Genomic DNA, 27,874 nt, shown 5'->3' on the forward strand with positions numbered 1-27,874 from the left:
GGTGTGCCACCACACCTACCTGATTTTTAGAAGAATTTTCTGTAGAGGTGTGGTGCCGCTTTGTTGCCCAGGCTGGTAGGAATTTGAAAAAGGAAAACAGACACATGATTTCATTAAAATATATGGTTAATCTTTGTTAATATCTAAATTCAAGCCTCCATCACTTAAAAAGCAATAATCTTACAGCTTTAAAACGGTTGTTTTCCAGTTTTGGAAAGTCAAAGGGCCCATCCTCAGCTAGCATGTGCTATCACAAAGGCATTTTACAAAGTTACTAAATAATGTATATCTCAGGAACCTTCACTAATAGATCTTAAATGGTACTAAAACGCTAATAAATATGTTACAGTTTAAAAGTATGTGTCAAAACACTAAACTCAAGTTTAAATAACTAGATCTGAACAGAGGAAATGTGCTCTGGAGACATTTTTGAGCAGAAAGACTGCACAGACGTAGTCATGGAATTGCAAGCAACTTAACCACTAGCAGCAACCACCTACCCTGGACTTATCTAGGAAAACGATGCTCTTTTTGTCACCGTTGATTGGAGAGTCAAAAGTTTTAGGAAAGTCAAAAGCTTTCGTAACTGATACAGAGCCAGTGCACCTAATCAAATTCCCTTTGGGTATTAGGATTGAGCCACCCTGGCTATTGTGCTCTCATATTCTCTTTTTCTTCAGTTCACCCAGGAGTGGCTGAGGTCCTGTGAGTAGAAAAATGATGAATAACTAACACCTTTGTATCCAAGAGCCTGTATTTTTATTAACTTAAAATGCAAATAGAAAGTCTTTAATGATTTAAAATGCTTTGTCTTCCATTCAAAGTACTTCTTTCGGTGAGACTATCACACAGAAGCCTAATTAATAGCAACCAGGAAATTGGAGAATGTGGAGTCGGAGTAGGGGGAATTTAAGCATTTCTGGTGACGGCTCATGAGGCCATGACAGAATTTGGAAATTCGTCTTTCTAGGACAATGACGCATATGTTTTGCTTGTGAAAATACTCACGTTTACTAGGTGCAGTGTTTCCTTTTGATGGAAAAGGTTGGATGATGACGAATTTTTGTCATTTGACTCTTCTTCAAGACTTCATGGAGACGACTTCCGGTGTATTTTGGCACTCTGTCTATCAAATGGTAACTCAGTTTGCATTGGTTATATTTAGTCAACTTGAGATTTAGCACATACTCTAACGTCCACAGTACTGCTTTGGGTAAGTTAATATTTCCAGGAAGCTATTTTCTTTTATATTTTTCCTTTGAATGTTTTTGAGACATGAATCACGAAATATAAAGTCCATTCATCTGAAGTGAACAATTCAGTGGTTTATAGTATATTCACAAGTTGGTGCGACCATCACCGCTATCTAATTCTAGAACACTTCCATCACCTTTACAGGAAACCGTCACCCTCCCTCCCTCCTCCCCCAGCCCCTGGAATCACTCACTTTCTGTCTCTATGAACTTGCCTGTTCTGGATATATCACATAAATGGGACCACACAATATGTGGTCTTTAGCATCCTCTCTAGCCCTCTTTATGGTTGAATAATATTCCATTGTATGAACAGATCGCATTTTGCTTATTGATTCATCACCTGATGGACATTTGTGTTGTTTCCACCTTCTGGCTATTAGGAACAGTGCTGCTTCGAACATTCACATACAAGTTGTCATGTGGACATTTGTTTTTATTTCCTTTGGGCATATACCTAAGAGGTGAAATTGCTGGGTCATGTGGTAACTCTATGCTTAACTTTTTTAGAAACTTCCGGGCTGTTTTCCAAAGTGGCTACACCTACCAGCAATGCACAAAGATTCCAATTTTTCCATGTCTTTGCTAACACTATTTTCTGTTTTTTTTTTTTTTTTAATTTTGTTTAGGTTGTGTTTTTTAATATGTATTTTCACTCTAAATCTTGTGGTTCTAAGGAAGTTTCAAATCACAGAATCCAAATTCTGACCACTGATGTGAGAATATTAACTAAGTAGAGCCCATCAAAATCTTTCCTGAGATTTTTTTTCAAAATTGGAACTATAGAAGAAGGAGGTCTTCTTAGGTTGTGAATCTAGGAAGAGAAGAATCTGGACTTAAAGGTATAGTTTACTGGAGAAAGCTGGCATAAAAAAATGAAGTCAACATGTCAGGAAAAGCACAGAGAAGACGAAAAAGGAGAAAGAGATAAAGGAAGAGGAAGGGAAGAGAAATGAGAAGGAGGAAAAGAAGAATAATGAGGCTGAGTGCCATGGCTCCCACGTGTAAGCCCAGCACTTTGGAAGGCTAAGGCAGGTGGATCTCCTGAGGTCAGGAGTTCTAGACCAGCCTGGTCAACATGAAGAAACCCCATCCCTACTAAAAATACAGAAAAAATTAGCCAGGTATGGTGGCACATGCCTGTAGTCCCAGCTACTCAGGAGGCTGAGGTGGGAGGATCGCTTGAACTCAGGAGGCGGAGGCTGCAGTGGACAGAGATCACTCTACTGCACTCCAGCTTGGGTGACAGAGGGAGACTCTGTCTTAAAATAATAATAATAATAATAATAATAATAATGAGATAAGTGGAGGGGGCAGGGGAGAGGAGTGGGAAGAAGATGGGGGAATTGCTTTCTGACCGTAAGTGTGAAGTTGGAGGGACAGGAGCTCCTGAGGCGTGGGAAGCTTCACCGGAGCTAGATCAGGAGTTGGGAAGGAAAGATCCTGGGTGCTGCCAGGCATATGGCAATCCCTTGGGGCTGGAGTTTAGGTGTGGTGACAGAAGGGGTGGACTGGGAGTAGCTACTTATGACAAGGGTCCGAGCTCTGTACTTAGAAAACAACCATGTTTGATAATAACAATTCGTTCATATATTCTTTACAATCTGAATCTAACTGTGACAGAACCTCAAACAAATCTAAATTAAGGGAACTTTCTACAAAATAACAAGCCTGTACTCTTCAGAAATGTCAGTGTCATAAAAGATAAAGAAAGGCTCAGGACCGATTCCAGATGGAGAAGACCAAAGGGACAGAACCGCTAAGTGCATTGTGTGATTATGGGCTGAATCATGGGTTAGGGAAAATTTTGCTATAAAAGGCATTATTGCGACAACTGACACAAAATTTGAATTTGTTTCTTGATTTTTATAATCGTCTCATGGTTATGTTCAAGCATGTGCTTATGTTCGTGTATCAGAGAGAAAAAGAACGTGATATTTACAGATTACTGTCAAACGGTTGAGAGAGAGAGGGAGAGTGATAAAGGTAATGTGCTAACATCTTAACAGTGGTGAATTTGGGTACAATGTATATAGGAATTCTTCGTACTTTTTTCTGCAGATTTTCTGTGAGTTTGAAATTATATCAAAATAAAGAGTTAAAAAAGTAATATTGGTGGGACGCGGTGGCTCATCCCTATAATCCGAGCACTTTGGGAGACTGAGGCAGGTGGATCACTTGAGGCCAGGAGTTTGAGACCAGTCTGGCCAACATGGGGAAACCCCATCTCTACTAAAAATATAGATTAGCCAGGCATGGTGGAACATGTTTGTAATCCCAGCTATTTGGGAGGCTGAGGCAGAAGTATCACTTGAACCTGGGAGCTGCAAGTTGCAGTGAGCCATGATTACACCACTGCACTCCAGCCTGGGTGACATAGCAAGACACTGTCTCAAAAATAAAAATAGTAATAATAATATTTAGGGAGGACCAGACATTGCTGTAAGCACTTGAGCACTGAATATCGGCTCATTTAAAAAATTGTAATCCAAGCGTTTTGCTTAAAATGCCTTCTCAGACTTTTAATTTTTTTTTTTTTTTTTTGAGACAGAGTCTCACTCTGTTACTTTGTGTAACAAACATACTTTGATGTTACAATTCTTTGCCTTCAGTGGGTTTACATTCTAGTAGGGGAAGACAGAATGCAGGAAGTAAGGAAAATATAATACAGATTGGATGATGAGGCAGGAAATACAGGAAAATAAGCAGGGTAGGAGGATGAGAAATTCCAGAGTGAGGTGTTTGCAATTTTTCTTTCTTTCTTTTTTTTTGTTTGTGAGACAGTCTTGCTTTCTTACCCTGGCTGGAGTGCAGTGGCGTGATCTCAGCTCACTGCAACCTCTGCCTCCCAGGTTCAAGCAATTCTCCTGCCTCAGCGTCTCAAGTAGCTGGGATTTCAGATGCCCGCCACCATGCCCAGCTGATTCTTTGTATTTTTAGTAGACCCAGGGTTTTGCCGTATTGGCCAAGCTAGTCACGAACTCCTGACCTCAGGTGATCTGTCTGCCTCAGCTTCCCAAAGTGCTGGGATTACAGGCATGAGCCACTGCACCTGGCCGGTGTTTGTAGTTTTAAACAGATGGTGGGTTGGACACCTTTTGGTGTACTTCAGACCTCAGCCTCGCGTCACTCATTGCAGATGTAAGGCAAACAGTTGACTGACCAGCTGGATGTAGGAGTGAACTGAGAGCACCCCATGCCTTTCGGCTCCCATCTCAGGGCTTTTCTGGAGATGACAAGGTGTGGGCCACACCTCTTAGTGCTGTCACCTGTGCAACCCAGGAATGCTGGTCACCTAACACCTCTCTCAGACTAACCTGTGGCCAGTGTGGGACAGGAGCTGAGGGATACATGCCTGCTCCTCCCTCCTCCCATCTCCCTGTACATGGAGGGTATTTTGAAAGATTTCTCCATGGGTCCTGTGGGACCAGTCACCCCCTTCCTAATGCTGCCTCGCATCCTTGGTGGCCTCTCCCATCTGCCCTGCACTGTGCTCCTTCTCCGTCTCTTCTGGTCCCTGTCATGAACTCACACAGAAGCACTTGTCTCAGATTCTGTTTTCTGGGGCACCTAAGCTTAAGACTGGGCAGCTAAGAGCTCATGAAGAAGAATACCTTTATTGAGATTTAAAACAATCCAGTGGGATGGGTTCCATTAGTATCATCTCTCTCTACAGTGTTGAGGAAGTGAGTTTTGGGGAGATGATGTAACTTGCCCAAGATACAGTGTAGAAGGGGCAGAACCCGGTGAGTCTGATTCCTGCTCATTCTCTGAGCCTGTGCTCTCTCAGACTCCCCTCTCTCCTGGTATTTACTAACGCCATTTTGAAAGTTCCAGTGTCCATCAACTATGGCAACAGAAACTTAAGAAAGGGTTTTTGTTGTCAGTGTTGGGGTCTTGGTGTTAAGACTAATAACTAGGGACAGGGTGCTGGTGATACTATACTTACTGTATCAGTCAGGCTACAGTTTGCTGCTCTAACAAAAGCCACAATGTTTCCGTGCGAAAATTAAGACTTAGTTCTTGCCGTTGCTACATTTCCACTGGCAGACAATTGGGGGTTTCTGCTTCACATTGTTTTGCAATCCAGGTTGATGGAGTGGCCACTGCCAGGAGCATGGCTGGTTGTCACGGCAGAGGAAAGAAAGGGTGCTTCTCTACACGGTCTCACGCCAGCCGCTCAGTGCCCTGCCTGCTCGGAAGTTACAGATCCACTCTGTGCTCCTGGCTTGTTAGCCTGGATGACCCCACCCAACCTAAGCGGGTAAGGAAGCAATCCCACTATCTGCCTGAAGGCAGAAAGCCAGAAATATCCGTTGAGCAGCACAGATGACTGTCACACGCCCTGGGAAAGCCCCAAGGGGAAATGAAACTCAGGTGACAGAGGCAAGTTCTCATGGTCAACATCTTGTCCTTGTACAAAAAAATCTCTTAGATTTGAGGGGGACAGAGTATCTCTTAGATTAGTGTGTGTTTATACATATATAAAAATGTACTTTTTTGGGGGGTGTGGACAGGGTCTCACTCTGTCGTCCAGACTGTAGTGTAGTGGCACTTTGTCAACTGACCACAACCTCTGCCTTCCAGGCTCAAGTGATTCTCCTGGCTCAGTCTCCCAAGCAGCTGGGATTACAGGCTCCTGTCACCACACCCGGCTGATTTGTGTATTTTTAGTAGAGATGGAGTTTCACCATGTTGGGCAGGCTGGTCTTGAACTTCCGACCTCAAATGATCAGTCTGCCTTGGCCTCCCAAAGTGCTGGGATTACAGGTTTGAGCCACCAAGTACGGCCATAAGTGTACTTTTTTTTTTTTTGATACAGGGTCTTGCTCTATCACCAGACTAGAGTGTAGTGATAGTGATGCAATCTCAGCTCACTGCAACCTCTGCCTCCCAGATTCAAGTGATTCTCCTGGCTCAGCCTCCCAAGTAGCTGGGACTACAGGCGTGTGCCACCATGCCAAGCTAAGTTTTGTATTTTTTTTTTTTTTTAGTACAGATGGGGTTTCACCATGTTGGCCAGGATGATCTTGACCTCTTGACCTCATAATCTGCCTGCCTTGGCTTCCCAAAGTGCTGGGATTATAGGCATGAGCCACTGCACCCAGCCTAAAAATACTTTTTATTTATTAAAATAAGCAAATTAACAAAATTTGCTTATGTTAAAAATTGTAGTCCAAGTGTTTAGCTTAAAATGCCTTTTCATACTTTATTTTATTTTTTTTTTTGAGTTGGAGTTTTGCTCTTATTGCCGAGGCTGGAGTGCAACGGCGCAAATCTTGGCTCACTGAAACCTCCACTTCCTGGGTTCAAGTGATTCTCCTCCCTCAGCCTCTCAAGTAGCTGAGATTACAGGCATGTGCCACCAAACCCAGCTAATTTTATATTTTTAGTAGAGATGGGGTTTCTCCATGTTGGTCAGGCTGGTCTTGAATTCCCGACCTCAGGTGATCCACCTGCCTCAGCCTCCTAAAGTACTGGGATTATAGGCATGAGCCACCATGCCTGGCCCAGACTTTTTAAAAAAAACTTTTTTGAGACAGGGTCTCACTCTGTTGCCCAGACTGGAGTGCAGTGGCACAATCTCGGCTCACCACAACCTCCACCTCTTGAGCTCAAGGGATTCTCGTGCCTCAGCTTCCCGAGTAGCTGGGATTACAGGCTTGCATCACCACACCCAGCTGATATTTGTATTTTTGGTAGAGACTGGGTTTCACCATGTTGGCCAGGCTGGTCTCAAACTCCTGGCCTCAAGTAATCCACCTGCCTTGGCCTCCCAGAGTGCTGAGATCACAGGTGTGAGCCACTGCGTCCAGCCCAGACTTTTAACTTTTTTTTAAGTAAGGGTGGCAATAATTTCAAGATTGAAAACGCAGGCTTGAACACCACCTAAATAAATGTTGACATTCTTTTTAACGTCAACATAGTTATGTCTTAATAATAGTTTTACTTGTGTAAGCGCTGATTACTATAAGACACTCACACATTACCTAAATTAGAGCACGATATAAAAGACTCGCCAACAGCCATTACCTGTACTATCAAATGCTGGTTTAAGTCTGTCCACCAGTGCAAATTTTCTTATATTTTAGTCCACTGATACCATGAAGATGAAAAGAGCGTTCTTCTTTGCTCTAGATTTTGCAGCATCAGAAAAGGTGAACCCGAAAATTTTATTTGTCAAATAAAGTATATTTGCTATTCTCTGAGGAATGCCTTGATACTGGTATGGCACGTATGTCTGAAATTGGCCGTTCTGCAACTGGACCTCATCCTCCCAGGTTACTGATGACATCACATTGGGATCTTTACTGAAGAGAATACAGTATAGCTTTTGCCTTCTTGCCAGCATTGCCTGATACTTTGTTATAGAAGGAAATTAACTTGCTCCTGCAGAGTTTGCTCCTTTCAAAGCTTTGGTAGTTGACCCTCCGTACTTTAAATTTTGTTCCTCTTGTTACTTGGAAGGGAATTACTTCATAGTTTATCTTAGTATCTCCCAGGTAGCAAAGTTAAACGGATGACATGTTATCACCACAGCTGTCTTTTGTTTTTCCACTTTAAAAGTGCCCCCTTCCCAGTCTTAGGCACTGTGGGTCCTCCAGAAACACCACAAAATTCCACTGTGACCATATAATATGTACCAGTGCTATAAATTACTCTGGGCAGCATGCCCATTTTCACAGTGTTGATTCTTCCTATCCATGAGCATGGAATGTCTTTCCATCTGTTTGCGTCCTCTCTTATTTCCTTGAGCAGTGGTTTGTAGTTCTTGAAGTGGTCCTAGAAAAAACTACTTTAATTGCACTCTAAATTCAGTCGTTCATTTGTTTTCCTTCAATCATTTGTTGAGTACTTACCTTGACTGTATTTTGATGTTCTGAATGGGCAGGTAAATGACACAGGCAGATTTAAATTCTAGGAAAATAATGCTGTTAATAGTGGGAGCACAGCTATGTATGACCCAGAGGAGCAGCTTGGAAAATAGAAAAAATCTATAGCAATCCAAATGTGAAGCGATGAGAGATTAAATTAAAATAGTGGTAGTGAGGCTGATGGGGAGGAAACTCATTCAAGAGCTATCTCGGGATGGAATTGACACGTGCTTACTTGTTGGATGTGGGCAGAGATGAGAAGGAGGCACTAGAGGGTGTCCAGGTAGTTAATTCATTGGTGCCATTCATTGAGAGAGTGAATACCTTCCTTGAGGAAGGGTGGTGTGTGGTGTTAAGTTAGTAGTGAAGCTATTGCTGAGAGGGATATGATGAATTAATTATGTGATCCCAGAGGTCAGAGAAATTTTTATTTATTTGTTTCTTTATTTTTGAGACAGAGTCTCACTCTGTCACCCAGGCTGGAGTGCAGTGGCATGATCTTGGCTCACTGCAACCTTCACCTCAAGGGATTCTCCTGCCTCAGCCTCCCAAGTAGCTGGGACTTCAGGTATGCATCACCACACCAGCTAATTTTTGTGTTTTTAGTAGAGAGGGTGTTTCACCATGCTGGCCAGGCTGGTCTTGAACTCCTGACCTCAAGTGATCTGCCTGCCCTGACCTCCCAAAGTGCTGGGATTACAGGTGTGAGCCACTGTGCCCGTCCATACAAAATTTTTAATTGACTTTTTTTTTTTTTTTTTGAGATGGGGTCTTGCTCTGTTGCACAGTCTGTAGTGTGGTAATGTGATCATGGCTCACTAGAGCTTCTGCCTCCTGGGTTTGAGTGATCCTTTCACCTCAGCCTCCTGAGTAGCTGGGACTATGGGTACGTGCCACCATGCCTGGCTAATTTTTTATTTTTATTTTTTGTAGAGACCAGGTTTCACTACATTCCCCAGGCTGGTCTCGAGCTCCTGGTCTCAAGTGATCCTCCAGCCTCGGCCTCCCAAAGTGCTGGGATTACAGACATGAGCCACTGTGCCTGGCCTCTAATTCCATTAAGTGGGCTACTCTAATTTAACTTTTACTTTATTGACAGGTAGGTTGCTTCCAATTTTTTATACTGTAAACAAGAATGTGGCGAACAGAGTTACAGATCTTTGGGCTTTTTTGGTATTATTTTCTTAGAAAATAATCCTAGAAATTAAATTGCCAAATCGAAATATTTACATTATAAAGTCTGACACATATTTCCAAAATTCTCTTTAGTGAAATTCCACCAATTTACACTCCTGCTAGTAATGTACGCCTGTCTCACCACATTCTAGGTGTTAACTGACCTTTCAAGAAATAACTAATGCACTTTATTTACTTTCTTATTAAAATGTTATTGTGGTAAGAACTCTTAACATGCTACCTACCTTCTTGGCAGATGTTTATATGTACGATACAGGCACATGGCTAACCAATTTTTACAATCTTTAACAATATGACAGGTGAATAATTATATTCCACTGGCCTCCACTGAGATTCATTTGATTATTTATGAAGCTGTATGAACAGATGTTTATTACTTGTATTTCTATTTTTCGTGAACTTCTTAGCCATGAAGTTTGGTGGTTGCTTAGTTTTCTTTTGGAGTTTTTAAAGCAAGACAATACATTAAGACAGGACAATAACAATTATTACTGTTATTATTGTTATTATCATTTTCAAGACGGTGTCTTGCTCTGTTGCCCGGGCTGGAGTGCAGTGGTGAGATCTCAGCTCACTGCAACCTTCGCCTTCTGGGTTCAAGCGAGTCTTCTGCCTCAGCCTCCCTAGTAGCTGAGATTACAGGCACCTGCCACCATACTAAATTTTGTATTTTTAGTAGAGACAGGGTTTCACTATATTGGCCAGGCTGGTCTCGAACTCCTGACCTTGTGATCTGCCCCCCCCCCGCCGCCTTGGACTCCCAAAGTGCCAGGATTACAGGCATGAGCCACTGTGCCTGGCCCACTGTTATTATTTAGAGTGAAATTGACTACCCAGTGACTGGCTATCAAACCTCCCACATAAGAACCACCTTGGTGCTTGACGAATGTGGCATTAGAGGTGGCTCCTTAGTTAGACCTGTCAAATCAGAGTCTATATTAATGTAAGCCCTGTGAGGACAGAAACCACATATACATCTGGCTCATCCCTGATACTGTAATGTGTAGCACAGTATTGGCACCTCTAGGGGCTTAATAAACTAATAAGCTCTCCTTCATTCATTGCTTTGTAGAAGCTCTGCCTCAAGTGTAAACCTACCTTCTTATTACCAGCTTAGGTTAGGCAGTTTCACTTCTCAGACCAATGCAAAGCAGGGTTTGAAGAGAGGATTGTTTTTAAAAGGTAACCTTCTGAGCTCAGGTCATACAGGGAAGAAAGGAGTGACATGTAAAAAAGACAAGGAGGAGAGCAGTTCAAGGACCTTCCTAGCTGTCCCGCTCAAGTCCTGCCTCTTGTATGTACTCAACGGAGGTTTGTTGAAAGATGGAGGAAGGGAGAGAGGAAAGAAGGGGGAAGTACATTATCACTATGAGTAATTTAACTTAATTATCCAATCTCTGCTTTGATTTTAACATGACATTATTGAGGTCTAGAATTGAGGCCAAGTCACTTTTTTTTTTTTTTTGAGACAGGGTCTCACTCTGTCACCCAGGCTGGGGTGCAGTGGTGTGATCATAGGTCACTGCAGCCTCAGGCTCCTGAGCTCAAGTGATCCTCCTGCCTCAGCCTCCCAAGTAGCCAGGACTACAAATGTGTGCCACCATGCATGGCTAATTTTTTAAAAGATTGTGTGGAGATGAGGTCTTACTATGTTGTCCAGGCTGGTCTTGAACTCCTGGACTCGAGTGATCCTCTGTCTTGGCCTCCCAAAGTACTGGGATTACAAGTGTGAGCCACTGCACCCAGCCTAGTCACCCATTTTTAAAATGGGTATGTTGAGCTCCAGGTAAATAAAACCTTTAGGTGAGCTCATTATATCCCTTCATCCAATTAGGAATAAAGAAGGACATCTTTACAGACAAGTGTCTGCTGGATTCAGAAAAACTCAGAACAGGAGTGGTTTCTTTTGTCAAGGAACTCAGGGGTTGTGAGGTTCTGGAGTCTCCGAACTGCCAGTGGTCAGGTTTGTTTGTAGACAATGATTTGAATGCTTTCGACCTTTGCCTGCCATTAACTTCGAGTGAGCAATTCAGTTCATTTACTGTCTTCTGGCCCAGAATTTAACTAATGCTTTCCAAACGCAGATAAGACATCAGAATCAGGTAACAGATACTATAGCTCTCCTTTGGACTATAGCCCCCATGAGGGCAACAACCTCAATGTTTCATTCACCATCAAATCATCAACTGCTGCACACATTAGCTACTCAATAAATATTTGTTGATTGAATGAGTGAATTTCTATAAGAGAATAAAGGTGATCAAATACCAAGACCCACCATTAAATAATTTTCTAAACAATTCTTCCTTCTCCATGAAGTTTTAATTGATGAAAAAAAATTTTTTTTTGAGACAGAGTCTGTCTCTGTTGCCCAGGCTGGAGTGCAGTGGCATGATCTTGGCTCACTACAATCTCCGCCTCTCAGGTTCAAGTGATTCTCCAGCCTCAACTTCCCAAGTAGCTGGGATTACAGGCATGCACCACCATGCCCAGCTAATTTTTGTATCTTTAGTAGAGACGGGGTTTCACCTTATTTGTCAGGCTGGTCTTGAACTCCTAGCCTCAAGTGATCCACCCGCCTCAGCCTCTCAAAGTGCTGGGATTGCAGGCCGAATTTTTTTTCTGTGAGTAAAGTCATTTCCCTTTTCTTTTTGCTACCCAGTGAGCTGTCTGAATTCCTTAGTCAGGCATTTGAAGTCCTCTGTGATAAGCACTCAAGTTACTCTCTTAGAATTACTAACTTTCACCTGACTCCAGTGATCCAGGTAAAATAGGCGATTAATCCCTCGTTTTTTTTTTGGAGACTGAGTCTTGGTCTGTGGCCCAGGCTGGTGTGCAGTGGTGCCATCTTGACTCACTGCAACCTTTGCTTCCTGGGCTCATGCGATTCTCCTGCCTTAGCCTCCGGAGTAGCTGGGACTACAGGTGTGTACCACCACGCCCAGCTAATTTTTTGTATTTTTAGTAGAGAGGGTCACTGTGTTAGCCAGGTTGGTCTCAAGCTCCTGACTTTGTGATCTGCCCACCTCAGCCTCCCAAAGTCCTGGGATTACAGGTGTGAGCCACCACGGCCGGCCTACTCTCTATTTTTATAAAATAGGCCTCACATTTCTGCTATTTGATTTCCTCTGACCCAGGTCAAATCCTGTCTTCTCTGTTAGGACTTCTCTAAGATTGCCTTGGTGCACATAGTGATGGCTTCCCCAGTAGCCTGGTCTCTTTTTCACTTGTCCAATTTTCCATTTGAGAATGAAAAGAAGCCCAACTCCATTACTGGGATTCAAGGAGGAAGACAGGGATGAACCCAAGCTTACCTCCTGACCATGGATGTTGATTTCTGGATGGGCATGAGGTTCAGTTGAAACCAGAGCCTGAGTCAGACAGAGACACACCTTTGCTGTAAGGTGCTCACCTTCCCTGGATAAGGTGGAGAGGCATGTAGGCCTGGAAATTGTTGGCAGCCGTCTTGGGTGGATGGAGCTGACATGATGGAGGCAGAGAAAGAAGCTGGTCTTGTACAGCATCACTGAGTCCCACAAAGCCCATCTTCTACTAGGCATCCTTCCACTAGCCAATAAATCCTTATTGTTTACACCAGTTTGAGGTTTTTGTTGTTGTTATTTGCAACTGTTTTGACCCCTTTTTTTTGAGACAGAGTCTCACTCTGTCACCCAGGCTGGAGTGCAGTGGTGTAGTCTTGGCTCATTGCAACCTCCACCTCCTGGGTTCAAGAGAGTCTCCTGTCTCAGCCTCCTTACAAATTGGCAAATGTTGTCTCCTTAACATTTTTTTTTTTTTTTTGAAGATGGAGTTTCACTCTTGTTGGCCCATGCTGGAGTGCAGTGGTGTGATCTTCTTGGCTTACTGCAACCTCTGCCTCCCTGGTACAAGCAATTCTCCAGCCTCAGCCTCTCAAGTAGCTGGGATTACAGGTGCACCCCACCGTGCCTGGCTAATTTTTTATATTTTTCATAGAAACAGGGTTTCACCATGTTAGCCAGGCTGGTCTTGAACTCCTGACTCGAGGAGTGATCCACCTGCCTTGGCCTCCCGAAGTGCCGGGATTCCAGGTCTGAGCCATTGTGCCTGGCCAACATTTTTTCATAGAACTTACTATAGACTTCCCATTGGTATATAGGAATAATATCCTAATAAATACACACATGTATTTATATGTTGCTGTAGAATCTAGTACAGTGATTTTTTCCCCCCAGTCTGGCTAAACAAATTCATTTATTAAAGGAAATGAATCTTTCAAGGGTAGGTAAATTTCAGTGATTAGAGTTAACCTGGGTCAATAATCTACTTTATGTCTATGGAAATTTTATAGTATGGTTTAAGAATCTTATATAAATATAAGAGCTAAAATCATAAAACTCTTAGAAGAAAACAAAGGTAAATATTCATGACCTTGGATTCTGCAATAGATCTTTAGATACGATGCTAAAAGCACACAACAAAAGGAAAAAAATAAATTGGACTTCATCAAGATGGAAACTTTCGTACATCAAAGGACATGATCAATAGAGCGAAAAGACAACCTAGAGAATGGGAGTAAGTGTTTGCAAATCACGTATCTGATGAGGGTCAGCATATACAAAGAACTTTTACAACTCAACAAAGAAGACAAACAACCCACTTCAAAAATGGGCGAAAGACTTGAATAGACATTTTTCCAAAGAAGAGACTCATGGCCAATAAGGACATGGAAAGATGCCCAACATTACCAGTCATTAGATGCAAGGCGGCCAGGTGCAGTGGCTCATGCTGGCAATCCCAGCCCTTTGGGAGCCCAAGATGAGCAGATCATGGGCTCAGGAGGTCAAGAGTAGCCTGACCGATATTGCGAAACCTCATCTCTACTAAAAATACAAAAATTAGCTGGGCTTGGTAGCACGTGCCTATAATCCCAGCTACTCGGGAGGCTGAGGCAGGAGAATTGCTTGTACCTAGGAGGCACAGAGGTTGCACTGAGCTGAGATTGCACCACTGCATTCCAACCTAAGTGACAGAGTGAGACTCCATCTCAAAAAAAAAAAAGAGGCCGGGCACGGTGGCTCAAGCCTGTAATCCCAGCACTTTGGGAGGCCGAGGCGGGTGGATCACGAGGTCAAGAGATCGAGACCATCCTGGTCAACATGGTGAAACCCCGTCCCTACTAAAAAAAAAAAAAATACAAAAATTAGCTGGGCATGGTGGCGCATGCCTGTAATCCCAGCTACTCAGGAGGCTGAGGCAGGAGAATTGCCTGAACCCAGGAGGCGGAGGTTGCGGTGAGCCGAGATTGCACCATTGCACTCCAGCCTGGGCAACAAGAGCGAAAACTCTGTCTCAAAAAAAAAAAAAAAAAAAGAACTCGCAAGGTACCACTTCACACTCACAAGGATGGATACAATCACAAAAACAGAAAATAACAAGCGGTAGAGGGGAGGTGAAGAAATTGGAACGCTTATGCACTGTTGGTGGGAATGTAAAGTGGCAGAGGCACTGTGGAAACAGTTTGGCAGTTCCCCAACAATAGATACAGAATTACCATATGGTCCTGCATTTCCACTCTTCAGCATATTCCCAAAATGACTAGAAAACAGGTCCTCAAAATAAATAAATAAAAATACATGTACACCCATGTTCACAGCAGCACTATTCACAGTAACCAAAGGGTGGAACCTCAAATGCCCATCGACAGAAGAATAAACAACTGTGCTGTATAGAAACAATGGAATGCTATTCGGTCATGAAGATAAATGAAGTATGGATACAAGCCGTCATATGCGTGAGCCTCGGAAATGTTATGCTCAGTGAAAGAAGACAGACACACACGGTCACATGCTGTATGATTCCATTTATATGAAGTATTCAGGGTAAATCCAAAGTGACAGAGAGCGGTTTGAAGGTTGCCAGGAACTGGAAGATGAAAAATGGAGAGTAACTGCTTACTGGCTATGCGGTTTCCTTTTGGGGCTATGAAAATATTCTGGAACTAGATAGAGGCGGTGGTTGTAAACATTAGGAATATACTAAATGCTGCTGAATGATTCACTTGAAAAACAGTTGATTTTATTTTATGTGAATATCACCTTAAAAACAGCAACAAAATCTTATATGACTGAGTCATCGGGGCAAGACATACTGACATACTTTCAATGCTCAGCTATCAAACAGTTTCAACAACAAAAATGAATAAATACTCTGATTCTCAACTAAACTGTCAAAATTAAGATGGCAGAAAGCAATGTTACCCAAAGCGTATGATGTGTTCTACTGATGGTAGATAAGATGGCAAAGGCTTTAAATAACCTTGCCGCACATAGTGAGAAATTTAATTTTTCAGAGATTTTATTCACCCTTTAGTTCTTGTGAATGTATCAGTGAGTCTCAATTTGCCGTTAGGAGGTTTGCTGTTAGTACAAGTAACATGCTCATGGCACCTTTGAAGAAAGAGGAGTGGGCTTCAGGCTCGGAGCCCTTTGCTAACTGGTTTTAATATCACTGTTTGGTTTTCTGTGTGTTCATTTTTACTTTTATCTTCCATTTATGTAGCAAAACAGTTTTGAGATCTGCATTATGCTTTATGATGCAAAATTTCTTTACATTTATTTACATAGAAATGTGAGTCCACTTAAAGAAAAACAGTAGGCTGGATGCAGTGGCTCACGCCTGTAACGCCAGCACTTTGGGAGGCCGAGGTAGGTGAATCATGAGGTCAGGAGTTCAAGACTAGCCCGGCCAACATGGTGAAACCCCATTTCTATTAAAAATAGAAAAAATTAGTTGGGTGTGATGGCACGTGCCTGTAATCCCAGCTACTCAGGAGGCTGAGGCAGGAGGATTGCTTGGACCTGGGAGTCAGAGGTTGCAGTGAGCCAAGTGTGTCATTATATTCCAGGCTGGGTGAGACCCCATCTCAAAAAAAAAAATAAAAGAAAAATAATAAACAATAATTATCAATAAATGGTTATGAAGATTTGGGGGGAAGTGGAACTTGGATGATTAAATAGGACACACTGACATAAAAAGGAAGTGTACCCTAGATTTGAGATATGAGGTTCTAAGTCTCTTGCCAGCCTTGCAACTTTGAGCCTACCTCACAGAGCTTTTATGGAAAGTGCTGTACAGGTGTAAATTTCTATTATTAGCAAATGACTATTTGTTTAGGGTGTTTATGTGCTTCACAGAGTCTGGGAACTCTGGAGCTGCATTTCCCAGGGTCTCTAGCCAGCACAGTTCTGATAAGGTTTAGGTTGAGCCAGTGAGGAGCACTCAAGGATTTGGAAGACACAGGAGCATTTCATCCTTTGGCAATAGTGGCATCTGACACAAGGGGTTTGACAAATATAAACCTTTTTTTTTTTTTTAGATGGAATCTCCCTCTGTTGCTCATGCTGGAGTACAGTGGCGCGATCTTTGCTCACTGCAACCTTCGTCTCCCGGGTTCAAGCGATTCTCCTGCCGCAGCCTCCCAAGTAGCTGGGACTACAGGCGCACGCTGCCACACCTGGGTAAGGTTTTGTATTTTAGTAGAAATGGGGTTTCACTGTATTGTTCAGGCTGCTCTTGAATTCCTGAGCTCAGGTAATCCACCCGCCTCGGCCTCCCGAAGTGCTGGGATTACAGGCGTAAGCCATCACACTCAGCTGACAAATTTAAACTTTTGCAGTGAAGCTAGATCTCAAAGACCATCCCTGGCAGTCCCCAGCTTCTGAGCTGTAAGGAGAGCAGCTGTGACATGGACAGTGATTATCTGTCATTTATTGCAATTTCTGATCTCTGGGTACAGCACCTTCCTGACACTGGGCCCACAGGTGTTGTGGAATAACTTGAAATTAGTGGTGCTACCTTCTCAGCTTTTACCCATTCACTCCTTCCAAAGACTTTGTATGCCTCTGATTCCCTGGAATGAATGTCTTCCCAATGGTGATACTTTGAGTAGTTTCTTTTCTCCTGTCTGAACTCTCATTGAGATATTATTTGTTTCATTGAATTTATTAAAAAACTAAAATTTCTCCTAGGTGCACTGGCTCATTCTGGTAATCCTAGCACTTTGGGAGGCTAAAGTGGGAGGACAGATTGAGGCCAGGAGTTTGAGACCAGCCTGAGCCACAAAGCAATTTTAAAGAATAGCCAGGCATGGTGGCACACACCTGTACCCCTAGCTACTTGGGAGGCTGAGGCAGGAGGATTGTTTGAGCCCAGGAGTTTGAAGTGACAGTGAACTATGATTTTTCAGCACACTCCAGTTGGGGCAACAAAGTGAGACCGTGTCTCTAAAAGCAAAAACAAAAACACAAATACCTGACATTTTAATAATAATAGTTAATGTTTGTTGAGTATTTACTAACTACTAGTCATTTTACATGCATGATCTCATTTGGTTCTCATAAGGACCCTATGAGGTCGTTTCTTTTACTCTCTGTATTTTGCTGAAGAATAAACTGACGCAGAGGGTTTTACAACCGATCCAAGTGTCAGAGCTGGCAAACAGCAGATCCAGGATTTGAACTCAGGTGGTCTAACGCCAGGGAGTGTTCGATTACACTCTATTGTAGAGTAATAAAATAAAGTTCTCTGTGCAGTAAAGTTCACCTTAGGTCTTCTTCAGAAGATAGAGTCTTTTTTAGGTCTGAAATGAAAAGTACCTCAGATATCAGAAGTTCTGATTTTTAGAAGGGTGATACAGCTTATGTACTGTGTACTATTTATGAGGGTCACAAGTGGGATCTGTGCCAGCACCTTCTCACGAAACGAAGACTTCTGCAACAAAAATGAGTGTTCATATTAAACAAGATAAAGACCCTAAAGAGCCAAAGGAAAGTTCAATTGGTTTTCAGAGCCTTGTAGATGAGGAATTGTGGACCTGTAATTTTCATGAGGCATAAACAAGCAGAAAAGAGAAGCTAAGCACATACATATAAATATGCATATGCATGCGCGCGCGCACGCACACACACACACACACACACATTCTCATCTGTTGTCTCATTTTCATTGATTCTTTAGCCTTGCTACTTGTGACCACCACTTCTTTCTCCTTTTTAGTCAAAGTATGTGGGCAAGGACTTATTTCATATCTAAGTCAAATGCAATTGCAATTATATTTACAGATTCCAAGAGATGGAAGTCATTACATTGTTTCACAAAGTATTGGCCCCCCCCCAAGAAAAGGCTCAGACAAAAGTAGCAATTTAGTGAAAAAAACAAACAAACCAAAAAAAAACCCTTGAATACCTTAGGATCTGCTTCAATTCACTCTATTCTTCTATAACTTGTCATTTTTATACAGCACTTCTGTTAATTTTGATGAAATTATTTATTAAATTTTAGCTAAAACATGCTAAAGGCACTAGCATTGTATTTTTAATCAATGCATTCCAGTTGTCTGCAGGTGTGTAACGAACCACCCTAAGCTCGAAAGCATAACACAGCAATTTGTTATGACTTTCATGGCTCCATGGGGTTGAATGAGCTCACCCGAGATATCCTCACTTGGGATTTCTTGTGGGATCACACAGCTGGGGCTTGAGGCATCTGAAGACTTAACTGTGCTGGACATTCAGGATGCCCAATAGCAGTGAATGCTGGCTGCTGGCTGAGGACTCAGCTGAGGTTGTCATCCAGACCAGCTACCTGTGGCCATGTGACTTGGGCTTCTTTCAAGATGGCACCTGAGTTCCTGGAGGGAGTGTGCCAAGTATTTCAGAGGCCCAGGTGGAAGCTACAAAACTTATAATCTAGCCTTAGAAATCACTCAGCATCACCTCCTCCAGAGTCTTGTGAAAAGTGAGTCACAGAGCCGGCCCAGACTCAAGAGGAGGGTGAGGTAAAAGGGTGTGAATATTGGAAGGCACAGTTCACTGGGAGGCCATCTGTGAAAACGGTTGCCACACAATTTATAAAGACTTATGAAAACAGGGGTTTAAAGGTTAATTCAAAGGTCATATATACAAAGGCAAGAGTTTTATTCTTCTAAAACAGAGACAAAAATGCCACAAAATTATACTTCATTTTTTCCAATGTCTTAAAATACTTCTTAGTATAACTCTGCTTGGTGAGACTTAACAAGAAATAAGTAAATGGCACGGCGTCTAAGAAGTGGCCAAATGGATGCCTGCAGAATGGCAACCGTAAGTTGAGCAGGCAGAAGAAATTCTCTAAAGCTGTAAAAACATATTGAGACACTTTTCAAATGATATAACGTCATTATAGATTTCTGGCAAACCATGATGACTATTTTGATATGTAATCAGGAACAGGGTGTCTTGTGAGCAAAGGAGCAGAGGAGATCATGAAAGGCAGCTTTTATAGTTGAAAAGCAGTCAGTCCTAATTTTTTTTTTTTATTTTTTGACATGGAGTCTCTCTCTGTTGCTCAGGCTGGAGTGCAGTGGCACCATCTAGGCTCACCGCAACCTCCACCTCCCTGGTTCAAGCATTCCCCTGCCTCAGTCTCCCGAGTAGCTGGGATTACAGGTGCATGCCACCATGCCCGGCTAATTTTTTTGTATTTTTAGTAGAGACGGGGTTTCACCATGTTGGCCAGACTGGTCTCGAATTCCTGATCTCAGGCGATCTGCCCACCTCGGCCTCCCAAAGTGCTGGGATTACAGGTGTGAACTGCCTCGCCCGGTCCTAATTTTTTTTCTTTTGAGTCACGGACCCCTTTGAGCATACAAAAAAAAGTTAGGAACTTTCTGCCCAGAAAACATACATGTTTTGCATATTTTTTTCTTTTTTTCTTTCAGTCATGCTGTCCTCCCTCCTTCCTTCCTTCTCTCCCTCTCACCTTCTTTCCTTTCATTCTTTCGACAAATATTTATAGGGAGCTAATTCTGTGTTAGGTACTGATCTGGAGCAAGGAATAGAGAAGGGCAGAAGACAGATAAGTTCCCCAGTCTCCTGGCATGTACATTCTGAAGACAGGGAGTCAGAAAGAAATGCAGTACACCAACAAGTAAGACAGCCTCAGGACTACAGGTAACAAACTGTGTTACTTACCATGTTATGGGGTTCACAGCCCTTCCTTGGGCTCCTCTTCCTCACACTGCAATCAATAACTTCTCTTTTAAACTACAGGCTTTGGGCCAGGCGTGCTGGTTCACGCCTGTAATCCCAGCACTTTGGGAGGCCGAGGTGGATGGATTACCTGAGGTTAGGAGTTCCAGACCAGCCTGGCCAACATGGTCAAATCCTGTCTCTACTAAAAACACAAAATATTAGTCAGGCATGATGGCACATGCCTGTAGTCTCAGCTTTGGGAGGCTGTGGCAGGAGAATCACTTGAACCCAGGGGGTGGAGGTTGCAGTGAGCCCAGATTGTGCCACTGCACTCCAGCCTGTGGGACAGAGTGAGACTCTATCTAAAAAACAAAAAAACAAAACAAAACAAAAAAGCTTTGTGTATGAGCAGTGTGAATGTGGCTGTTGGTTACCCACTGCTTTTTCATTTATAAACAGATGTTGACTGATCTTTTTTTCATCCATAAAGAATAATTATATGCAGTGCCATTGCAGGTGACTTTCCTAATCAATAGAAGAGCACTGGCTTCTCATGAGATTTCAGAAATTGCCATGGCTGGTGAGCATGAATATGAGCATTGCAGTGCTTTCCACAGTCTTATTTAAAAAAAAAAAAAATTCTTCCCTTGGGGAACTATCTGCTTACCTCCCTTAAAAAAATTAAATGGATCAAATGGCCATGGATTCACATTTCAAAGTCTCAATTTACAGGAGACTCGAAGAACTGACCCTTTCATCCATATTTTGCAGATGATAGTGAAGGATAATTTGCTTTGGAGAATGTTTTCCTCCATGTTCTATGTTCTTATGTCCTCACCACAAATTATACTTCTGGCCGTAGTTATTACAGGCTCCAGTGGGGGATTTAAACCTGTACTTTTACCACTGGCAACATTTTAAATATTGTCATTAGCATAACACATAACTTTTGCAAAGATGAAATGCAAATATTCATCTCTCTTATTCCGTGATGATGTATGAGAGGCGGTCCTAGACTTTTGTATTTGTGAAATGTTTTAAATGGTAACACAAATCGTTAGACCATACTTCTTTTTACTTTTTGGTATGTTCCTGCTATAGAGCTTTCACCCTCTCTTCATTTGAAGGGTATTTTAATATGTGGCATGTCATGTTAGAGTGAATACAATCACAGAGTGAATATAATCTATCTGTGATTGTTTAGAGCAGGGATTGACAAAGTACAGGTGAGGTGACATGGTTGACATTTTGACTTGGGGAAAAAAATTGGGGGATTTCTGAACTGTAATAATGCCGTAGAGTCAGAGTGCTATTATGAAAGGATGCAGTTGAGACAAGGATGCTCATATTCAAGTCCAAAACAGTGTTTAAAATTAGCCAGATAATTTATGGAAAAAACATATCTGAAATTTCCAGTTTATCTTGCCAAGCAAGCCTGGGGACAGGGTTGTTCATCCAAAAATCTCATTAACTCATTAACTAGTGACTTGGGGTTCTTATCCATGATGTTTGCAGTGGTGTCCCTTGACCGATGTCTTTTTATTTTTATTTTTTTATTTTTGAGACAGGGTCTCTGTCGCACAGGCTGGAGTGCAGGGGCGCAATCTCAGCTCACTGCAGCCTCCACCTCCTGGGTTCAAGTGATTCTCCCATCTCAGCCTCCTGAGTAGCTAGGACTATAGGCATGCACCACCACACCCAGCTAATTTTTGTACTTCTTGGTAGAGATGGGATTTTGTCATGTTGGCCAGGCTGGTCTCGAACTCCTGATCTCAAGTGATCTGTCCACCCTGGCCTCCCAAGACTGATATCTCTTGAGCATCTCTGTGGTTCCAAGGTCTCCTTACGTGTTGGGAGATCACAATCATAGCAATTTAATTCAGTAAGCATTTACTAAGGAATTTTTACATGCAAAGCAGTCTGCTGGGTCCAGCAGGGGCTACAAAGAGATTTGAGTGAGGGCTTTTGCGTGTCAAGAATTGAGAATAGCCCAAACTGGGTAATTTCTAATCTGGAAATCCTGTAACTTTTGGAGAAGTATTTGGTTGTTGAAAAGATTTCCTATTTCTTTCTAACTCTGGTGTGCTTTTAGCCCCTCAATTCATATATTAAATGAGTTATGCCATTTTTCTATCAGGATCATAAAAACTAATACTAGTCTTTACAAACCTGGTTTAAACGAATGAAAGAAGCCCCAAAGGGAAGTAGACACTTGTATTTTCTTATACTGTGTATACACAGTCATGTGCCACATAACATTGTTTTGGTTGGATGGACTGCATATACATTGGTGGTCCTTAAGGTTATAATGGAGCTGAGAAATTCCTGTGGCCTAGTGATGTCATAGCCACGGTAACATTACAGCCCAATGTGTTACGTTGTCTATGTTGAAATACACAAATTCTTCCCATTGTGTTGCACTTGAATGAGGGCTCTTGCTTGTCAAGAATTGAGAATAGCCCAAACTGGGTAATTTCTAACCTGGAAATTCTGTAACTTTTGGAGAAGTATTTGGTTGTTGAAAAGATTTCCTATTTCTTTCCAACTCTGGTGCGCTTGCCTACAGTGTTCAGTATAGTCACATGCTGAACAGGTGTAGCCTAGGAGCAGTAAGTCATAGCTTATAGACTAGGTGTGTAGGAGGCTCTACCATCTAGGTTTGTGTAAATATACTCTATGATGTTCCCACAATGATGAAACTGCCTAAGGATGAATTTCCCAGACTGTATTGCTGGGTATCCCTGTCATTAAGATTACAATACTTGAGAGCTAGAAAGAGGCTTGGAGACCAACTAAAACTTAATTGGAGTCACAGTTCTTAAAGCTTGGGTACTAACAAAGAGCCTGTGACCCTTCTCCTTCCACCCTTCCTTCCACCCCTCCTGTGAGATATTGGGCACAGCAGTTTCTTCGTGTCAGTTTTCACTAGCTGGAAAAGAGATAGAAAAACAAAGGTGCAGGATTGCCAGCTTCAGTAATTCTAGTTCCTGTACTCAAGGACAGGAAGCCTCTTAGTTACTTGCACACCCTAACTTTTCTAGCTTCGATTGAATAAATCATTTAACTGTCAGCTAATTACGGTTTGGGGAAGTTGACATCATTCATCTTTTTATGGCACCCCTTAATGGGAGGCTTTGGAGATTAAAACTCTTGACAATTTCCACGATGTAAAAAAGGAAAGCTGACCTACAGAAAGATGGGACAGTGATGAACATTTGAGAAGCTTGAAGCAGCAATGGGATCTGCACAGTAGCCTACTTAAAGTAGTCCTGATGTGAACACCACCTAAGTCCCTGAAAAAATGACAGCAATGTGACCTGTGTCAGTAGCAACGGCATTTGATTGAGCAGATGCTTGCTTTGCACTTACCACCAAGCACTCGTTTGTTCCAGGACAGCCCCATGAGGCAGGTCCTATTGTCATCCCAGTTTACAGATGAAGAAACTGAGGCACAGAGAAAAGCATCCAAGGTCTGACACCTGGTAAGCAGGTGAGTTAGAAAGGAAGAAAAAAGCCAGGCTGGCTCCGGAGACCACGCTCTCGCCCCGTACTCTGCTGACCTCCCCGCGTCTCTGCCATCCTCTGACACGCCGGCTGGACACGCCAGTGCCGCTCGTTTGCGCGCCTCGAAGCCCTGCTCTGGGTCCTGGCCTCCTGCGCCTGCTTCCCGCCGAGGGGCTCCAAGCACCTGCAGTCCTGGACGCGCGTTTCCGAGGCGGGCGGGAGCGCGCACGGCGGGAGCGGCGCGCACGTGCCGCCGGGAAGGGGCCGCCCGGGGCCGCGCCAAGATGGCGGCGGCCGCGGCCGCTGCGGCGTCGTTTGGCGGCGGCCGGTGAGGCGGGCGGGGCCGGCGGCGCGGAGGCGGGGTCCCGGGCGAGCCGCCCTGGGAGGCGGGGGCCGTTTCCATAGCGGCGGCGGGAGGTGTCGCGCCAGGGAACTTCCTGGTTCCCGGGCTCGGCTTCGCCGGGCTCCTCTTGGAAGGGAAACAATGGGGCGGAGGGCACTGCGGTAACCGCCGCCGCCGCCGCGCCGGACCTGCTCGGCCGCCCGGGACCCCCCAGCTTCGCCGACGGGACCGTCCTGAGGTAACTTCCATCCCTCAGCTCCCGCCGCGAGGGCCGGTGGCGGCGGGCTCCGCGGGCGTCCTCCCCGGGCTGGGACTCGGAGTTGGCCCTGGGGAGCCGGACGCCGCCATTCCCGGCCCCGGGAGGAGGGGACGCGGCTGCGGCTCGCGGCTCGGCCCTGGGGGGCGGCTCGAGCACCGTGCGGGGCCCGGAGCCTGGGGTCCGCGGGGCGATGGGCGGGCGGGGGGCGCCGCGCGGGGTGCGGGGAGGTCCCGGCCGGGCGCGTCTCCCGAGCCCCAGCGGGCAGGACCCGGGCAGACTCGGTGCCTTTCAATGACTGCCCTGATGCCGCGGAACTTTGTTTCGACCGGGCGAGGGGAGGACGGGGCGAATGCGGGATTTGCAAGTCTGGGAAATCCGTGCGCCTCTGCAAAGTTTGCAAAGCAGTTTGGCGCTCACAGCCCTGAGCTGCTGCGGCATTTGTCATGCGTGAGAACGGTTCCCCGCAGGTGCTTCACTGCCGGAAAGTGCGGGAACTGGGTGAATCCACGGGTGCACGTTTGTGTAATTGGAAAACGTTGTCTCTCCCCACCCCACACCCATATCTCTTTCTTTCCCAACGTTTAATCGGCGGATAGATGCTTTTTAGGCTAAAGTAGACTTAAGCGTGCTTCCTTGGGACTGGGAAGGCTTGCTGATTGGGGCCATACCCAGCCTTTGGAAATAACGTGAGACAAATGGGGGGGGAGCGAGGACGCCGTCTTCAGCATGTTACTTGTTGGAGGAAAATGGTTTCAGTCCTTTATTAATCCTTTTACAAAAATAATTACCTCTTTGAGATAGGTATTTAATATTTCATAGCTCAGAAAAGTTACGCAGAACTTTAGAACTCACCCTGGCCAACTCCCTCCTGTGTGGAGTCTCTGGGAAGTTCCTTCAGGGGGAAGTCAGTGTTCTTTTTTCTTTCCTGAAGTCACCTTAATAAGAATAAATTAGCAGCAAGCGAAGAGTGGTTTATTTGCTTTTATTTCTGATTCAGTCAGACCCTAAAGTTAACAAAAATATTTCCTGGTTTGCCATTCTTTTATAATAACATTTGTAAACATGATATAGCTCGTTACTTAAAATGGATGTTGATGCCATGTTGTATTCTACATAGGCAATTAAAATATGTCCAAATAGAAAAAAAATTATATTAATGGAAGTATGAATTAACTTTTAAAGGAAGAAATCCTAATTGCAAGTACAGGCATCCTTAGTTAACAGAAATTCCTTTGCTCATTATATATTTAAAGAATTAATGAGTTATTACGAAGGCAATTAAAGAAACATCATTTGCCAAACATGAAGAATATGGGCACTGAGCCTCAGTTTTGGTGCCTGCTTAGTTTTTACCTATGCAGTCAGACTCTCTGTTGTACTTGTTTCTGGTAAGACTACTCCACTACCAGTTTTAATAATGTTTTGACATCCGAATAGCCCCTCTTGGGGACTGACTTTGGTTAAACAAGCCAGTAAGTAGAAAAGTAGAAGTGTCAGATTTGGCACTATCTGGTGTGTGTGGTTTTTTTAATTTTAATTTTAATTTTTTTTGAGACAGAGTTTCGCTGTTGTTACCCAGCCTGGAGTGCAGTGGCATAATCTTGGCTCACGGCAACCTCCGCCTCCCAAGTTCAAGCAATTGTCCTGCGTCAGCCTCCTGAGTATCTAGGATTACAGGCACATGCCACCATGCCTGGCTAATTTTATATTTTTAGTAGAGGCGTAGTTTCTCCATGTTGCTCAGGCTGCTCTTGGTCTCCCAAACTCAGGTGATCTGCCCACCTCGGCCTCCCGGTGTTGGGTTTACTCACGTGAGCCATCGCGGCCGCTGGTGCTGTTAATTATCTGATCATTCTCTAGTATTACAGGGAACGAAGAGAACTACCCATTCCAGCAGATCCAACCTGAGTCTTCAATGCCAAGCAAGGGTTGTCTTGGTCCATCTTTGCCACCATGTGCACATCTGTGCCAAGTTCCTATTACATTTTGTAGCCAGCAAAGATGGATGAAAAAGAGGCCAATGAGTTCAAGCTAGTAGCAAATTGAAAACAAACAAAATTACTCTGATTAGAAAGTGTGTAGTAGAATAGGAGAACTGTGTAAGATTGCTACTTCAGGTAGAGAGAGAGAGGAGTGATTGCAATTCTGGTTTATGTTCACAGTTTCACTGTAACCATTCTTATTTTGTAACTAGTGCAATGCAGACCTCTAATTACCAGAAGGTTATAGTTTGTTCCTTTGCTGTGATTTTTTTTTTTTTTATTGCATTTTAGGTTTTGGGGTACATGTGCAGAGCATGCAATACAGTTGCATAGGTACACACATGGCAGTGTGTTTTGTTTGCTTTCTCCCCTTCACCCATATTTGGCATTTCTCCCCAGGCAATCCCTCTCCCCCTCCCACTGGCCTTTGCTGTGATTTTTAAAAAGCATAGTCCATGGGTTGCAGTCGCTCATGCTTGTAGTCTCAGCAATTTGGGAGGCTGAAGTGGGTGGATCATTTGAGGTCAGGAGTTCAAGACCAGCCTGGCTAATATGCTGAAACCCTTGTCTCTCCTAAAAATACAAAAATTGGTAGAGTGGTAGTGGCACACTGGGAGGCTGAGACAGGAGAATTGCTTGAGCGTGGGAGGCAAAGGTTGCAATGAGCGGAGATCATCCACTGCACTCCAGCCTGGGCAACAGAGTGAGACTGTCTCAAGGAAAAGAAAAAAAAAAAGAAAGAAAAAAATCACAGTTCATTGTCAGATATGATTCTATTATATTGAGAGACCAATTTTTTCCCTTGAAAAGGTGACTTCTGTGTTTACCGCGGAAGTCGCTATAAGAATAATTGGAAAGGAGTCCAACTTGTAGTACATGTCCATATGGTACATGAGATGATCGCATGGGAATTGGAACCACAGAGGCTTGGATTCTCAGCTGGTCTATGCCAGTTTCAGGTTGTTTCGCCTCATGCAAATGACTCAACTTTTAAAAGCTAATTTCTTTGTAAAATTGGGGAGGATTGTAAATTCACATGTGTTTATTCAACCATTATTTCTTGAGTGCCTTCTGCGTACCCCAGAATTTAGTTTTCAGCAACATGCGGGATGAGTCCTTTGATGTGAAGTACAGGGAGCTATGAAACCCATACCTAGGGAACCTAACTTGTTTTGGGGGAGTTGGAGCAAGTTCTGTGAGGAAGCGACCTATAAGATCTGAAGGATGAGCAGATAACTGTTTGAAAACAAGAGGCGGGTGGGTGGGAAACTTTAAGGGAGCGAGAAGAGCTTGTTCACAGTTGCTGAAGAGATTATTGGGAAGATTAAATAAGATGCTTCTGCATGAGTTGGCCCATGAACAGTCACTGCTGGTTGTGCAGAGAAGTCTCCTGGTGCTGTTCTCAGATCATCTGAATGAAGCAGTTCAGCTTTGTTCCATAGCCGTTAGAGAAGGGGAGTTGTTCTACTT

The 27,874-nt window shown here is 43.6% G+C and overlaps 2 protein-coding genes across 22 annotated transcripts in view; one reads left to right on the plus strand and one right to left on the minus strand.

Moving 5' to 3' along the window:
* The window catches only part of USP6NL (USP6 N-terminal like), a 275,187-nt gene that overhangs the window by 99,985 nt on the left and 147,328 nt on the right, over window positions 1-27,874 (plus strand). For 12 of the 21 annotated variants that reach the window (XM_078329248.1, XM_078329245.1, XM_078329259.1 and 9 more), the window contains 2 exons: window positions 5,344-16,824; window positions 20,160-20,295. The exons of 3 other annotated variants lie outside the window; for them this stretch is intronic. The gene's annotated coding sequence lies outside the window, so the exon portion shown is untranslated. Of the gene's footprint in view, window positions 1-5,343; window positions 16,825-20,159; window positions 20,296-24,080; window positions 24,402-27,874 lie in introns of those variants that run through there. 6 more of the 21 variants (XM_078329257.1, XM_078329244.1, XM_078329253.1 and 3 more) reach the window with 4 other exon arrangements.
* Window positions 15,365-24,719, minus strand: LOC103794092 (uncharacterized). Its single transcript, XM_054236764.2, is given in 6 exon segments — window positions 15,365-20,515; window positions 23,686-23,968; window positions 23,971-24,085; window positions 24,088-24,350; window positions 24,353-24,430; window positions 24,433-24,719. Coding segments are annotated over 5 exon segments (768 nt in total). The 5' UTR covers window positions 24,512-24,719; the 3' UTR covers window positions 15,365-20,515; window positions 23,686-23,735.

This window comes from Callithrix jacchus, chromosome 7, assembly GCF_049354715.1.
Source record: "Callithrix jacchus isolate 240 chromosome 7, calJac240_pri, whole genome shotgun sequence".
NCBI classification, from domain to species: domain Eukaryota; kingdom Metazoa; phylum Chordata; class Mammalia; order Primates; family Cebidae; genus Callithrix; species Callithrix jacchus.